General features: G+C 33.9%; 1 protein-coding gene across 1 annotated transcript in view; it reads left to right on the top strand.

The window, feature by feature from the left end:
• LOC139977520 (uncharacterized) overlaps window positions 1-13,023 on the top strand; it is a 54,063-nt gene extending 41,040 nt beyond the window's left edge. The window contains exons 15-16 of the mRNA XM_071986873.1: window positions 10,697-10,778; window positions 11,658-13,023. Coding sequence (XP_071842974.1) covers window positions 10,697-10,778; window positions 11,658-11,783 — 208 coding nt within the window. The 3' untranslated portion in view covers window positions 11,784-13,023. The remainder of the gene's footprint in view (window positions 1-10,696; window positions 10,779-11,657) is intronic.
• The last annotated feature ends 5,548 nt before the right edge of the window (window positions 13,024-18,571 follow it).

Raw genomic sequence — 18,571 nt, 5'->3', positions numbered from 1 at the left:
TTATACGCGTCAACTGATAGCTTAAAACGTAATTACCATTTGTCTACTTTTGAAATATATATTCCAATCGAACTCTAACAAACAATGAAAATATACCATATCTCCACCTTCTGACCGAACAAGTGAAAGTGATCGTGAAGACTTCCAACATTCATTACGTATACTTCTAAGTCAAGAGAAACGAACAATTAACTCTCTCCAACTTGTTATCTGCAATTAGTACTTTGCCTTAAATTATTGATAGGAATTCCTCTTGTCACCAAACTACTGGCCACCAAACTATATAATGTTCATGTTAGTTTAGTTATCCCGAAGCAATGGATGAGTTATGTTTTTGTGGCATTAATTAGATAAGTTGGAAGTTTAAAGATAAATTGAGTTAAATGGCGCTATCAATTATAATGATTAATTTATAAACTTCAATATCTCTACCTGACAATGTTATTTTCAATTCGCGTAAAGAAAGTAGCGCCAAATTTACCATGCTCCCTTATGGGTTGTTGCTGTTGCTTTAGTGTTTACAGTAGTGATCTGTTCATCCTTGAATAATGCTTCCCAAACATAGATCAATGGACCTGAAGTGCTTTTACCCAAAAGTGTAATTTTAATAAAATAATAAAATGTAATTTTTACGGTTAGATTTCGTAGTACTCTTAATCGTGCTCTAATAGTATTCCAATACACTTAGGTTTCTGCTAAGTCAGAAAGCTTAGTTTGTACTAGATTTGGTGGCGCTATTAACTTTTGCTGTTGTGCGCTGGTCCCAAACGGGCTGACGTTAGACAGGTAGGCGACGGCAGAAGGTGGCGCTATAAAATTAACGGTAATGTAACCAGAACACCCTGTTAGTTACTACTCTACTCAAATAAAAAAGTGTAGTGGAACTGTAAAACAATACACTTTCAAGCGAGGTAATTTTATACATAAATATTATATTGTAGATCAATAGCCGAAATATTTATATTGTAGCTTATTGTATGTATTGTGATCCAAAATACACATACTTGCAAAGCTGGAATATCGATTGCATGTATAATTAAGATGATACGCCAATGTTTGAAGGTTCCCGGGATTGCTCTCTAGGTGAAACAAACAGTACAAGTGCCCACTCCCCCCCCCCTCCCTCTCACCGATGATTTTCAGCAGATTATAGAACCAATTTGAAATCACAGGTACATGTATGCTAATTAAGATTGTAGTAGATATGTCTGCCATCTCCATGCATGCAGAGTATCGCAATTCTCAGAGACCTCTGATAAATGCTGCTATATGAAGATAACAACGAAGTAACAATACTGTCTGGGTGTTCCGTGGAGATGAATTATGTTTTCTTTGTACTGAAAATTTACTTGTGCTGTTATAAGTTGAATATTGACACTCGGTTGAGAGTTTTGCGTATTGGAGACACAAACTGTACTTGAGATGGCAGAAATCGTATTTCAGACTAATATACTTATGTTACCAATGAAGTTATGAATGTGTGTTATTTACACGATATGCCATAAACAAGAAGTGTCTAGTAATATACATGTGTAGCGATTCACCGATGGTAACATATTTCTCTCCCCGAATAACGGGGTTATTTAGATATCAGAAATGTTAGCTCGATTGAAAAACTGCAACTACGCCATCTAAAAATGGAAAACTCGTTGTGAATGGTAACGTTGTAGATCAATATTACCTAGTTGTGAACTTATCTGATATGCAATATGTTAAAACACAATGCACCTCGTTACCTTTCTTACCTCCTTTAGCAGAAAACTAGCAAAAATTATGTTCTTATTACACGCAAATGAACATGTGTTAAATTCCATGAAAATTCTTAATATATTCACTGCAAATTGGTGAAACAGGGTTTTAACATGAGTAGCATGAGTAGCTATAAAGCGTACTTGTCATGCACCATAACTATGTAGCGCCCCCTAAAAGGAAAATACGTGATCTTAAAAATTAAATGACAAGACAGACTTAAAAGTTACTGGTTGATGTTAACTGCCTAAATTGGACAACAGTGATCCGTCCAAATAAAAGAATTTCTCTTCTAACGAGGCATCAATGTATTTCAGCCGTTCAGGTCAATACAAGATCAATCAGGGTACCGCGTGTAGTTTACGATCACTTAGACATTTTTGTGTCTTCCTTTTAGAATGAAATGTTAAAATCTAAAATAACACGCCGTTTTTGCAACTTCGTCAAATTAACTTTTGTAACGTTTTTTATTGAGAAAAAAATTAATACTTCAAAGCATTATTCATAGAAATACATTTCGAGACCAACGTTGCGTGGTGTTAGACACAGTTTGCTAACTCCGACCTCTACAGTATGTGAACTTCGACATTTACATTGACCACGACGAATAGTGCAATGGAATAATTCCTAATACCGTTCGACATAGTGCGGCTGTAACCGACCCATCTAGCTTGCTAACTTCGACAGTTATTTCAACATTGCGTACTTTCCGGTATTCGACATAATCATGAACCGAGTCTCCCTGTCTGTTAAAATCTCACTGTAACCATTGTTTCCGTTTAAATCTCTCAGATATTTCGATTTACAAAATTTTCATTTAAGAGTTCCTAAAAAACTCTCAGTTCATGTTTATCTTATATTTTGAAGAGGTTTACTACATAATAGACAAGTTCATATCTTCTAAAGGTACTTTGACATCCCCTGATTGGGTGTATTTGTCAAATGAACACATAAAGTCCATGAAGATAGAACAAGCATCAAATGTACCTCAAAGAAATACCAGTTTACCTGCTGCGCTACTAATATTGTCACGCGAAGCCTACGTTTCTTGTGTGGTCAATAGGGATGTATATAACTTATATGCGGTCGATTCGAGACGGCTTGTGGAGCCTTATTAATCAACTTTCGACATATTTTAATCATGATTTTTCGACATACATATATAACAAAGGTCTGGATATCACCAAGTTTTACAATAAAATGTTCTAAATTGGAAGTCTCCAATAGTTTGTTTCACGATCTGACCAATTTATTTTAATATAGGAGGCTAATTTGATGAATTTAGAGTTAATGCACTGTAATGAATACTACAATATGCATTGCAAAGAACGCATTTTCTAAGAATATTTTGTATTGCATTGAAATGACCAAAATAACCTCTCGCTGACCGCAATTCCCTCTTTTACTCTTCAAAAAGCTTACTAACTTCAAATTTGTGTTCATGTTTAAAATACATCCAATATAACATCGTGTCGTCAGTGATTTGAACGTTAAACTAAAATATAAATTCTTGAGGAAGATGATTCATTAAGAACACAAATCAGTATATTTATATTCATATCAACATCCAATATTCCATCTGCAATATTTTTCTTCCGCTCTATATAATTTTTGTTCAGTTGTGCTCAATTCTATTATTGTTAATTCTTTTGTTCAGTTATATGTAACTTAAAGTTTTTTGGACTCAATAGTTTCTGTGTTGCATACAAGGCTTGCGGTTAATATTTAATTCAATAGGTTTCGGTTTCTTTTCGCCAACGAGGGGAATACCTTTCATGATAGATCGTACTTGAATGTTAGCCTCATTGTAATTGGTATACATGAACACATAATAATAACATCAGTAGACATAACCTAATGCTTCCTTACTGAATAAGTGTATTTTATACATATATTGATCAAATGCTAATATAAAGAGGCAATAATGTAATAAAAAAAACTGCAGGGTATAGGTAGATAAAAACCAATACCATTCAAATTATGTAGTCATAGACCCATTATCGTTCTCAGGAGTTTCCACAAAAACATATCTTTTACTCGTTTTACATCCTTAGGGAACAACAAATGGATGATTGTGGCTGGTGTTCTCGGGTCCATTTCCAGTTGCCTGTTAGTTTGTGCTTGTTTCAAAGTCAGAAAATTCAGATGTAGGTATTAGCATTGTACACAATATTGAACTTTCAAATTTATGAAACAATGACAGCAATTTATATTATATAGACTATAACGCTGTTTTGTTTATCAAATACGTTACAAAAAACATAATATAATTAAGTATAGAACACACCATCGAGGTATAGCCACAAACATTGACCACACGCGTTTTAGAACTTCGTGTCTCATCTGTAGGCATTAATATTCCTTTTCATACAATACTCTATATTACAACGTAATATGAACATATACTAAAAGGTCGTGTTATGACCAGGGAGACATTTGAATGTTGAACAGTGGATTAAATGAGAATGGGTAAACAATAAACCTTCGGAGATAGGAAGAGGTAGGACGGAGGTCTGAGTGCACCTATTATTTAAACTTCAAACATTTTACTGCAAACTAGAACAAACTTTTAAAGGAAATATGGTATATCTCCTGATGCACAATTTACTACTGCTTTCATTATCTCAATAGTTTAATAGTACTTACCAACATTAGTGTATTTATGGATTTTACTTTATCATGCATATCACTTTATCATGTATAATTGATTGATCCATTGACAAGATGTATACTCACAAATGCATTATTTCTTTCTATGTTTTACAGCTTCAGTAACACAAAGCCGGCGAGGGTGAGTTCATTAAAATTTCAAACTTTGGCATAAACACTACTTCTACCAGTAGCCCTCCAGCCACCTCACTCCATCCCGCCTCTTCTTAACTTCTTTCAGTAGCCCTTCAGCTACCTCACCCCATCCCTTCACTACTTAACCCTTACCAGTAGCTCTCCAGCGACCTCGCCACATCCCGCCTCTTCTTAACTTCTACCAGTAGCCATCCAGCTACCTCATCTCATTCCGTCACTGCTTAACTTCTACCAGTAGCTCTCCAGCCACCTCATCCCATCCCACCTCTTCTCAACTTCTACCAGTAGACCTCCCGCCACCTCATCCCACCCCGCCTCTTCTTAACTTCTACCAGTGGCCCTCCAGGCACCTCATCCCATCCCGTTACTATTTAACTTATACCAGTAGCCCTGCAGCAATCTTAACCAATCCCGTCAATCCCAGGCGGTCCTTAAGCCTCAACTAAAAGTATTACTAGTAACACGATTTACGTGTACAGAAACAAGCAATATGACTTGCTGTGATATAAAGAGCAAGGCAGAAATTATCACTCTCGCTTCCTCTTCATTCTCATTTCCTTTCGGATTGGAATTCCAAATGTCACCTCATCAATGTCAAGTCATCAAATGAATGTTCTTGATAAAGGAGCCTCAGATACCGATCAATCAAGTAAGGTTTTATTTAAAATAAATTTCTGGATCTAATGTACAATTTCAAGTTTTGCTCTAAGATCCCTTTTATATGACACATGTTCTTATTAACCTTGCTTTGAAATGCTCTGTTTCATATTTCATTTCACAATGAACATTTAAATACATACTATTATTACAAATACAACACTTAAACACAAAATATTACTCCTTCAGTGATCTTAGTTCACGTTGGTTTGATTATAAGATGTTTTACATAATAATATTATATATTTATTATATTTTCTGTTACAATTTAAATTGGTTTTCTGAAAATGCAATATCCCTACACTTTATGGAAACCAATAAGGTTTATTTAAAACCTTCTTGAAAAAATTCTTTTTATTGTACAGTTAATCGAAAAAGTATTCTGACAGAAGGAAGGTAAGGAATTCTCGATATGTTTTCATTTTCACTACTCTGTTGTATGTAACCCAAAAATCATGTTTAAGTGGTGTGTCGTATATAATCCCACAATCACGTTGTTAAACTATTGTGTAGTATTTAATCCCACAATCACGATGTTTAATGATTTTTTTAATATATTTATACCACAATCACGATGTTTATTTTTGTGTAGTATGTAACCCCCCAATCACGTTGTTTAACTAGTGTGCAGTATGTAGTCGCACAATCACGTTGTTAAACTATTGTGTAGTATTTAATCCCACAATCACGATGTTTAATGATTTTTTTAATATATTTATACCACAATCACGATGTTTATTTTTGTGTAGTATATAATCCCACAATCACGTTGTTAAACTATTGTGTAGTATTTATCCCACAATCACGATGTTTAATGATTTTTTTTATATATATTTAATACCACAATCACGATGTTTATTTTTGTGTAGTATGTAACCCCCCAATCACGTTGTTTAACTAGTGTGCAGTATGTAGTCGCACAATCACGATGTTTCACTGGTGTTTCACTGGTTTTTCAAACTGTTGCCCTTTTCACAGAGATCGAGCGACTAAAAACTTAAAACAAACACAAGAGTGTCCCATTCTTTGTTATTGTTGTGGTCGAGATGAAAAATTAATCGGACGCAAAAAGTGCATAGTCATGGTTGTGAGACTATTTACTATACAATTAAACCAGAACATATTGTGGAGTTAGGGATTGGTTAGTTCGTGTTTATAATGGAATGCATAGTGGGGGTTAATATAAAATGTTTTATGTCTTTCAGAAATATATCCCATTATTCAATTTATTTCATTACCCTTTTTTGCTTGATGGCTATCATATTACGACTAAATTACTTCCAGAATTTCTTTTTTCTCAAACGACAGATATTTGAAATTAAAGTATTTCCTTTTAATAATTTACTACATGGCTATTATGTTGATGAACTTTGCCAACATGATGTAACGCCATTTATTTCTGTAACAGGAAAGCATTACCAAAGATACCTGCTGACGAAGAAAACTCACAAAACTCCCACAATTCTGGAGGAAGTGAACCGAGTAAGTTTACTCCAAATGGTAATAGTTTGAAAGTAAATGAATTATTGAAAGATAACAGCTGTTTAATATCGTAGTACAGACTAGTCGTATTTAATAAAGTTTTATCTGTGGGTTATGATGTTTGAAAATAAGGTGGAAGAAAATACAATACATAGAAGGAAATTAACATACGTTCACATGTAATTAAACTATGTAGACTGTTCAATCACTAATTAGCAAATGGGAATTGTCGGTCATCAACAGCCAATATTCAACGATGACTTACAATAGAAAATGACTAAGATATGTGCTCATTGGCCGTAATGTACGTTTCGCAACTTTTCCACAGATTATTATTCTACAGCAGATGTGATTGCAGGGAAAGACCCCCGTTTGTTGAGTGAGTGTGACATTTCCATCATCAAAAAAATAAAGATAGGAAATATCTACAAAAGATGGATGGGATCTATAAATCTTGCTAATGAGACCAATAAGTGTGTTGTAGTAACAACCCTAACAGGTTAGTGATATATTAAGTGAATATCTTCAAATCATGGCCGGAATCTGATCTAAGAGAATACTTCAATTTGTTGTGTGCAGTAAAGAAGGATTTATTCCTTTTGGATCTAGTTTCCCGATTGTATTATTAAATGGTGCTTCAGTCAACATTTTGAGCAGTATGAAGGCACGCCGTATTGAATTGATGACTTGTTGCGTTATATTTTCAGAAAAGCTCATTAGAAAGAAAGAAATTCATTGGGAGGCTTACATCAGAAAATGTCTCGAATTACCAGCATCGAACCATCTAGCAAAGATCGAGGCTATATCTATCCAAAACAGTGAGTTGTTGACTCTTTCAATCCTTTCGATATCTCTGATATTTCGTACACACGCTATCAAGTGATGAAGAAAAAATGCACGAAACAATTGCAAGAAGTACATAAGAGACAAATCTATCATATCATGACATGTATTGAAACGAAAGCTTCCCACAGCATCATATCGGACTACAGCACAGTATACGATTACAAGGCAAAAGGACAACTGGATGTAAATAAAACTGACTGAACTCAAGTTCTCAAACTGGATGTAATGTTAAAAGTCATGTGATACAATTTTGTTACTTAGTTTCATTTTTCTTACATTTATTTTACATTTATAACAAAGGAATGATTAATTTTCAGTCATTGATATCAAATTACGCTTATCTTGACAGGACATTGCTGTTCTATATATATCCTTATGTAATTTTGATATAATCCATCATTTTTTTAGATAGACTTTGGCTGATAACTACACATTTCGCTGGCGAAAATCTGCATAGCGTGTTGTCACGTGACACTAAAGAAAAGGGGTATTATTATTGCTGCAGTTCAATGTCAGTTACTGACGTCATCAAACATATCTCAGGTATCTTAGAAGGAATGGACATTCTTAAAACCTTCGGGGTAAGTGACAACACACATTTTGTTTGCAATTCGGATGTTCCGGCCAATTTTCTGTTTCATATGTATATAAGCTTAACGTACTTTTGTTTTCTAATCCGTTCTTGACCTTTACGGAGATTATTGTTGTAAAACAGAGAATCTCTATGAATGAAGTTTGAATGACTGGTTTAGAATCTTGGAGGCAATTGATTATATTGGGTTTTGGAAACAGCAAAAGACAGGATAGCTCTGCTTTAGCGAATAACTTGTAATCCTTATATCTCTGGTACAAGTCTCGTTACAGCCAACATTATTACTTAGCTCTTTTCAAATGTGTTTTGGAGAAGATAAATTTTACAATTATAAACACAACTTACTTTTAACCGTATTCATCTAGATTGATGGTTTCATCGTGAAATTATTTGTTTATTGCAATTCTTTTCCAAATAATAAATTAACCGTTTTTTTTTTTTGTAATAAATCCACAGTTTCTTCATCCTGGATTGTCTTCTAAGAAGGTTTTACTGACAAAAGAAGGACATGTCAAATTGTACGATTTCTGTCTCTCTAGCGATGCACGGAAGCTAGCCATTCTTAAAAAGGAACAGGTGGACAAACCAATGGTTTATTCTGTTCTCATACATTTTTCCTCCCATATTCTCTACATATCGCATCACCGTCAATATATCTCCCACATCACCCATCTGTCGAATAGTTATTACTTCATTTGCTCATTGAACTTACTTTTTTCTTAATTTAAAGATCAGTAGATAAACATTATTATTTTTCCAATCTTCCTTAGCCTCTGAGAAAGTGATTTATGTCTGGCTATTGTTGAATATTTCTTTTGGGAAACAAACAGTTTTATCATCACGTCAGGAAAATCAATAAATTAAGAGTGTAAGAAAGTATCTTATTTGAAATTTAATAACTTAATCATTTCATGAATCGTAGTTCATAAAAAAAATCTTATTCATGCTTAACTCAAGTTATATATTTGTGAAACATATTTCTCTTTGACAATAGATACGCTTGGTGAGTTTGAACCAGTTTCCACCAGAACTGTTACTATTGAATGAATATACAGAATCCAGTGACGTGTGGTCTACAGCAGTAGTAATATGGGAGATTATGTCAGCTGGTAAACTATCCATCAAATATAATACCATCGATACGTATTTCTGTGCTCATTGGTTTATTGGCAGTCATATATGATTGCGTAAATACTCATAGATAATTGTTTAACGTCGATAGTGATTGTGTGTGCTGGTATATATACTAATGTACACTCAGTAGCCTACTTCCACTGTATGTGTCCCGATAGTGATTGTGTGTGCTGGTATACTAATGGACAATCAGTAGCCTACTTCCACTGTACGTGTCCGGGAAGAGTCTATTGATTGGTATATCGAACCAGTACATTGTCTAAGCGAAACTAATGTAGATCTAAGATGATTCATAGTATGTGCATATTACTTTTATTGTTGCGTTAACTTGTGTGGTCTTTAAATATCTGAAAATTGCAATAAAACTATCATACCTTTCTTTCAGGGAGGTATACATTTATAAAATTGTTGTGTTGCGTACTTGGTAACTTATGTATAATTAGTCTTCTGATTTCATCAATCTACATGACTTGAATTTGCATTATATTTTAAGATAAATGTTATCAATTTTCATAACTGCTGTTAGGAACACCACCGTTTCCGGTCGACATGGAAGTGGAATCGATTGACAACGTTGCAGCGCCATCAGTACCTTGGCCAGAGAGGTACCTGCAGATAAAGTTAGTATCGTATTAATTTACTTTTTGTCTTATCCACAATGTTGGTACACCGTTCGATGCTATTTGATAATCAATACCGAAATCGGGTAACAATATAATCCAGTATGGTTCAAGAAGCAATGACTTTTTCAATGTCTGTTTCAATGGCATTAATATAAATATTGAAGTAGTTCAAGGAAGGATTAAATGCAGAGACCTTGCTATTTTCTTAGACTCTGATAGAATTTATTTAGTAAACACTCAGACATAGTTTGCAGTCTTATTTTGAATAATTCTTGTCGATGTTTCATGTCAACCAAACTAAGAAAACTGAATTCATTCACTGGTTCCTTTTTATGATTGAATTTCGTAACTTTCTTGTATTTTTTTAAAGTGTCTCCAAAACAAAGAGCTGTATAGCAAAATAAGTACTGTCATTTTTGGGTCCTTAATTAAACCAAATCGTCAATAACTTGCACATTTGAGAATGATAAATAAATGAAGTTCAAACTAACAATTTAAACATCTCTGATACCCGTTATACACGCTACCTCACAGGGAATCAAATGTATTCATGGTAAAGTGTTGCTTTGTGTCAAGAACATCTCCATACAGTCTCGTGGAAATTCTTGGCAGACAATGGTTATAAAAGTAAAAGTATTTATGGTCCCCTATTCATGTTAAATACTGCGCTTCTCAACACAACATTTTATGATTGTGGCTTAACAAATAATGCTCGGTGTTTGATTGCCAGGCTGTATCTTGGCTGACGTTATTTAAGAAAAAAATCTGCTCAGCAGTAATCGCATTTTTTTTTTTGGATTATTTGTAGAGATAAAATCTTATTCGATTGCTGGAACCATAACTGTTCTCTTCGACCTTCCATTCATCATTTGAGGGGAACATTCGTAGCTGTAAGTATTGTTGTTTTCTCCACAAGTCTTTCCAACTTGTCTTAACGTCTATAATGAGCGTCTATTTGGAAGCATGATTCGACAATATTTGTTGGTGGTAGCATTCAACCTATCTTCTTCTCCCTTTACGTCTTTGCATAATGCAATGTTTTACCATTAAAAATGTTAAGTACTTGTGACCAATGGACTCTGCTCTTGAAAAATAAACCGCCTTGTTTCCACACAGATAGTTCTTGTTTTGTAAATAAACCGCCTTGCTTCCACAGGGCCAGGCATTGTTTGTAAATTAACCGCCTTGCTTCCACACAGCTAGTTATTGTTTGTAAATATACCGCCTACCTTCCACACAGCTAGATATTGTTTGTAAATAAACCGCCTTGCTGCCACACAGCTAGTTATTGTTTGTAAATAAACCGCCTTGCTTCCACACAGCCAGTTATTGTCTGTAAATAAACCGCCTTGTTTCCATACAGATAGTTATTGTTTGTAAATAAACCGCCTTGTTACAAGAAAGTTAAGCTAATGTAAAATGTGGGACGTCACCACAACCGCCGTTTGTTGATTTCCATTACAACGATACAATCTATAAAGATGTTGAAGAGATGCAAGATGATCTGTTCATAATATGAACAGCCCTTTCAAAGATTCATGGTGTGTGTTTCTTTATTGTGCAACATATATGGAAAACATGTTTTAACTGGTCACTAGGCTGTACTCGAATAGCATCATTAGCCTTGTTTTTTTTTCTTGTTTTTGTTTTTTATTATTTATGGAGTGAAACGTGAGAATTAGTTTGGGAAACGTTAAAACAATTCACTGCGTGACGGAACTACTTAAATACATTCTGTAAAATAAAATACACGCATTATCCCTTAACAGAAATTTGAGAAATTAATCGGCGACAGTTCGTATGAGATACCGATTCCAACAACGTATGTTCCCATGGGAGCCGCGAATACCGATCAAGCAACCTATGCAGAACACATCTATCATGCTGGGAACTAGAACAACTGGGTGTAACTGGGATCTTCGTGGATGTCAGCGGGAATGATTTTAAGTCATAATAAAATTAAGCGTATTAGTAAAAACTTTAAGCAAATGCATTTTATCTTCAATTCAGACTAGCGCTTTCTTTATCTTTGTTTACAAACGGTAGTTTTAAGGGTGTAAAATGGCGATTATTGTAACCTTTCCTCAATGTAACCTTCTCGCTTTGTAAACAACACATGGAGTAAAGTGAGATATTATAAGAAAGCATAATTGAATGATTTTAGTGGCAACGATCGAAGTTGGACAGGGTGTGTTGGTATTTAGAAATATTTCAAAAAGTTATTGAAGAAACTTCTGAGTTTTAAAAACTTCTAAATTATCTTAATCATTTTTAAGTGCTCACTTTTAAATGAATTTTACTTCCTCCTTCTTGGAATATATCAAGCCACCATATTTATAGTAAGGAACATGGTCTTTTGATTTGGATTTGAGCTAAATTGTGTGGAATATTATTGACAATATTGATTATCTCACATTCATAAATAACTCAAATGTAACTTATTCTAAGATCACCGAGACCAATGTAAATAGTTTCGCAAACTCAAAACATGACAGTAGCGCTAGATATCAATCATTATATCAGGTTGTTAATTGGAAAGTTGACGCATATTTATTATTCTTCAATAACTTTCTTGTATATATTACTTCTTTAATAAACCATTTTAAGCTGTTTTATAGCATAGGCTAGCCAAAACAATGCCGACAAAGTGAGTTAAGTCTCCCAAAAGCATTGTATATCATTTTTAATGGTATTGACACTAACGAAACAAACGCAGCGTCTAGTTTGGCTTAGGATAAGTAAGTTTTCATTTTGGACGACATTATTATCGTAGTGAGTTTAACAGGTTCTCTTACATGCCATTAGATGAATGAAGCACTTGACCTTAACTAGTATGAGAAGAGTTCCATGAATATCATCCATAAGTCAATCACATGACTATTTTACTCCATACATATCATGACTAATTGTATACTGCTATCATATACTTACAGGTGAACCTTTTTTATTTCTGTCTTTTATTTTATAGACTAGATTCTGAAGATAGTTTTAAACGAAAGTAAAGAATAGACTGAAAGATATGAGCACTTTAATACTTTTCTGTTTGGTTAAACTTCACAAAATCTTGTTCAATCCATGATGCAAGGATAAATATCTTGCATAGTCAGCTATGTGAGTACAGATGACAATGTCAACACAGGAAGAATATCTGACATAGTAATCTATGTGAGTACAAATAACACTGTAACACAGGAAGAATATCTCACATAGTAAAATATGTGAGTACAACTAGCAATGTCTACACAGGAAGAATATCTGATACAGTAATCTATGTGATTACAAATACAATGTCAACACAGGAAGAATATCTTGAATAGTAAAATATGTGAGTACAAATAACAATGTCTACACAGAAAGAATATCTCACATAGTAAGCTATGTGAGTAATAATAGCAATGTCTACGCAGGAAGAATATATTGTACAGTAAGGTATGTAAGTACAAGTAGCAATGTCTACACAGGAAGAGTATCTAATATAATAAGCTTTATCGAAGAAATCACTGTAATGAAATTCCACGCATGTCTTAAAAAACTTAGTTCATACTACCTATTAACAAGGCACGATGCTAGGCAGTGATTGCAGTATAGGCAGAGGTAGGCAGTTTAATTACCATACCATTTTAGCTTTAACGGTTCCTGTTGTTTATTCCAACATAGTAACATTATTCAATCCGCAAACCGTCTCTTGCGGAATATACTATTCTTTGTTTATAAAACAAAAGTACAACATTAAGTTGATGATGCTCTGGTAGTTAGTCTTATGAGGCATAAATTACGCAGCATGAAAACAAAATCGCTCAAAATGTGAGGTTACTAGGGTTTCACGTCTCCTTTGTCCAGGCTCTTAAATATGTTGCAGGAAATTAAATTAGAAATAAATCATATTATATTACACTAATGTTGGTGTATCATAGAAAAAACATATTGCGATGAAATTATAGAACACAAGTATATATGTTATCTTTCCACACAATACGATGTCCAATGACACCTGATACACACAGAGAACACAGTTACTAAATATGATATATAAACCACAGTAAATACTGGATCGTGTTATAAATCAGCTGCATGTTCTATTAGAATTACAGAAAGAACTGAAGATATGTGTAATCCCAACAAAGCGAGTTGTTGAGATTCGATGAGATTACAAATATCCTCAGTTTTTACTGTAATTCTAACAGAACATGCTACCAATTTATCATATATTTTTTACTGTGGTACAAAACTTTTGCAGATTAACAGTAGTTACTGTAATGTGTGAATCGGATGGCAATGAGTTTGACAAGGAAGTATAACACATCGTGGCATTAACTGACACAGAACAGTAAAAAACCAGAAAGTGAAAGTAGGGTGGCCACTTCACACCGTATTAAGTCCTGAACAAAGAGGTGAATACCCACATACGATATTATACACTAATATGTTCTGTTGATGCAACACGGTATTAGAGAAACTTATATGTTTCTATTTTTTTGTTTCTTCGTTGTATATATAGGCTGTTACATGTCTTTGTTAATATACAATACATTCAGCACACATCGTATTACTATCGTAGTAGCAATGGACAGTGATTATATGCAGTTTTCGATTAACACTAAGCTAAACATGAACATATTGAAATAGTGAAAACGTTGTTATCAATACTTCTGATAATGAAACTTCCATTAATTATAATCGTATAAAATAACGCATAGGAAATGGTGTATTCAGCAAATGGCTTGTAAGAAACTCTAATAAATACAAAGAAAATCAATAGTTCTCATATTATCGGCCTTGTAAAGTTGGGAAACATCATTTTCTTCCAAGTATTTCCATAATATACATCAGTTACATGGTTTAGTCACTTGAAATTTGGAATCTCTTCTTTATAGACAGGTGTTTCTGTGAAATAATAACAAAACCCATAAATGATATAATAATATAATAAATGCTGATATCTTACTAGTAAAGGGTTATGGCTGTTAAATACTAAAATGATTACATTTTAAATTTAAAATATGGATATATATGTAAATATACAAGCGCAAGTTAATAAAATGTGATAAATCATCGTTTGTTTTTACAGACCATTCCCCTCCCCCCCCCCCCCTCCTAAACCCATCCCATCTCAATCACAGCTACCGGTTGAAATCATATTTCATAAAATGGAACTTGTGGACAAGAGAAACGTTTATTAATAGTAAGTAATAACATAACACTTCTTTCGAATTTGCCTTGCCACTAGTTTTCGAAAATATGTCAATTTCCCCGTTATGCAATTGCAAGTTAGCCTACAGTATATCTGTGAGTCAACGAAAGTACCACAGTGAATAGAACATGTGTGCGTTATCCGATAAAACGCCAAAAAATGAATAATTATAAATTGCAGAAGAAAATTTCGCAGACACTTTAGTTCTAAGATATATACGCGAGGTCTTTATTGATTGATACCATGAGAATTATTGCAGTAGTGAATATAAAGTCTTATAATATTTTGGTTCTCATGTTATAACTTGCGTTAATATGAACGTTTAACACATACGACCAACACATTCCTAGAACTAATGTTTCAATATACAAAGAAAAAAATAATATCACCAAAAATAGTTACCATTCATGCGTGAGAAAGACATATTCAGTGCATATATTAAAATATTTGGTCAAAATATTCCTTCGATGTAGGAGAGAAGTTAATTACAATTGATCATATGTCGGATATGATAGCCAATCGAGTATTACTGACAATACCCTACAGAACTGTATACTCTGATATGTTGATGACAAATTCATAATTCTGCCAGAGAACAGTTAGTATAATAGGTGGCGTAATATCATAATTGCAAATATGGACCCGTATACTGAGAGATATGGCGTATTGGGTACTAGAAACTATATCACATGGTGCACGGGTGCCATTTGAGGAGGTCATCACATAACTAATAAGTATGTTGTAACTAACTTAGTAAACACATTCTCCCTAAAGCTTTCGTAAACACATGTAAGCTAATTCCCCTAACAATGAGCTTTGGGTGAAAATGTTTTCTTTAAATTTCAAAGATACACAATGATAGGACGCAAACCTGTGACGATAAAGGAATGAATAACCTTCATCTAAGCTTTAATTTGGAAGGGGTTTAGCCCAGCTGCTATGGCCTCTGGTGATAACACCATGTTAAGTAAAACCACGAATCAGTTTCAACAACTCTCAGGTTAGGATGTTTTAAAGAAAAGAAAATCTCGCGTTGTTTAAATGCGTTGGCATATTAACTATATTAGCGAGACTTTTCGAAAGCCTTCAGCTTGCAATACTTTTTTATACTAAAATCACATCATGAACGATGTAGTGAGTCCACAATATCCACTTTATTTAAAAAGGGCGAGGGTTTTTAAGTTTCCAAGTATTAGTTTAAATGAAACAAATTAATAACCATCTTACATCAAGAAACTTGTCTAGTCCGAAAATGCTGAGAATTGAATGTAATGATTACTTTATCGCTCCTATCCGATAACCTTCATTTCCGATAACAGAGTATTAGTTAAATCCATTTCAGTACTTTTTCAGTAGTCTATACATCATCATCTTGGTGAAATTATCAAACATTTGCAAACAAGTGCTTTAAATTTTCCATCTCATCTCTCTCGACTCTCTCATTTTATTGGCTCCTGAGCTAATCTTGTACATTAACGTCTAATTATTTGTGTTTATATGAACGTGACCATGTGCAGATTTTTTCTATCCTTGTGTAGGCAGATGTGGAATTATTTTTGCCTCATAACGTAAAATCAAAACTTAAATTGACTCTCTTGCGAGAACAGATAGGCTCTCATCAATGTTGTAATTGCACACCGCTATTTTGTCAATAAGTCATATCATGTACATACTTCCCTGCGGATTTTAGCGTAATAATAAGTGGACATTGTCTTCCCAAGGGTCTGTGATGTACTTGTGTACTTGTGTAATATGTCCTCATTTTTTACGTTGTTTTATATTCTTAGCATTTGTAGCAAGCACTATGTTTATTGTGTTGTCAAGTGTTGTTTTTTTCTCTCTGGTAATATAAGTCTTCCTACAGTAAGCTTATCACTCCTGGTACTAGAATTCTACCTACATTTTGATTATCACTCCCGGCAATATATATACATACCTACAGTTTGCTTATAACTCCTGGCAACATATTTTACAGAATGTTTGCTGATCACTCTGGAAATAGAATTCTACCTACAGTTTGATTATCACTACCGGCAATGATATATACCTACAGTTTGCTTATAACTCCTAGCAACAGATTTCTACAGAATGTTTGCTTATCACTCTGGAAATAGAATTCTACCTACAGTTATCTTATCACTCTGGAAATAGAAGTCTACCTACAGTTTGATTATCACTCCTGGCAATATTTATATATACCTACAGTTGCTTATCACTCCTGGCAACATATGTCTACAGAATGTTTGCTTATCACTCTGGTAATAGAAGTATACCCATAGTTGTGCTTCTCACTCGTGATACTAGGAGTCTACTTACAATTTTTCACTCCTGGTAATAGAAGTTTACCCACAGTTTACTTATCACTCATGTTAAATATTTTCCTTAAGAGTTAGATCTTAAATAGCGCCCTAAGTTTAAAGTATCATAATCGCTTTCATCGCTTCTCGGCCTTTTGGCTAAGATCGTGTGTAGTATATGTTCCCTTTCGAGAGGATGGTGATGCACACCTGACAATTATCACACAGATGCAATGGGACTGGGATTGAGAGCGGATCAGTCGTTCGGTAGTTTGGTTTTCGTGTCCAGGTTCTTTCCTGGGCGACTTTTTCTTAAAAAGTATAATCGCATTCATTAATGTGTGATAAGACCAGGTTTTCATTCGATGTGATTGCCATAGAAACAATGTGGCTTCTTATGTTCATCAAATAGCTAATCATCCTAATCTTCTAAGTATTGACAAATCGTTCATGAAATGTTGTTATTTGTAAACTATTTAGTAAATTTCTCTCGCTTTAGTGACGTAGTGACACGATTAATGTATAGAGTTAAGATGCAAGCTGTTTTTAAATTCTGTGATCACGTAATGGCATGCTAATGGTAATCTAGGGAGCAGAACAGACACCATTAGTGAGTTTAAAGTTCTTTTGAGATATCTACACTGTCGCATTTACTAGATAGTAACACTCTTGTCACGGAAAAATTCAAGGCATACCGAATCTGAAATATAAACATTATAAAAATAAGTGATAATTCTCTCGATTGTTAAGATGAAATATTGTATTTTAGTTGGTTTGGTCATTGCACAATAATCGTGTTGCGTCATACATGGACCACACCAACTTCGTGTACCTTTAAAATACTTATATAACATAGAAAAACAATTAAAATACATGACATGACTATGGGGTGTTATCGTATAATCGTAAGATGTGATCAAGGAACTTAACTAGTAACTTGTATGTTTACACAAAGCATTTAAAGAATTTTTTTTTTAATACGTTGTACATATACGACTCTTTAATAACGATTATTAATTACCAAAGTTCAAAGGAAACAAAGCACATAGAATAACGGTAAAAGCAGGTATTTGTTTTGATTTATAAAATGAAACAAGTAAGCCGAGTGAGACATTGAAGCGTTTCGTTACACTTTGATTAGTTTAATATGTTTTTTTGCTAAAGGCGCAGTTTTATCATATAGGAGGACTGCTGC

This window comes from Apostichopus japonicus, chromosome 12 (assembly GCF_037975245.1).
Source record: "Apostichopus japonicus isolate 1M-3 chromosome 12, ASM3797524v1, whole genome shotgun sequence".
NCBI classification, from domain to species: domain Eukaryota; kingdom Metazoa; phylum Echinodermata; class Holothuroidea; order Aspidochirotida; family Stichopodidae; genus Apostichopus; species Apostichopus japonicus.
Note: the sequence above shows the minus strand (reverse complement) of the source record. Positions and strands in the feature narration are given on the sequence as shown.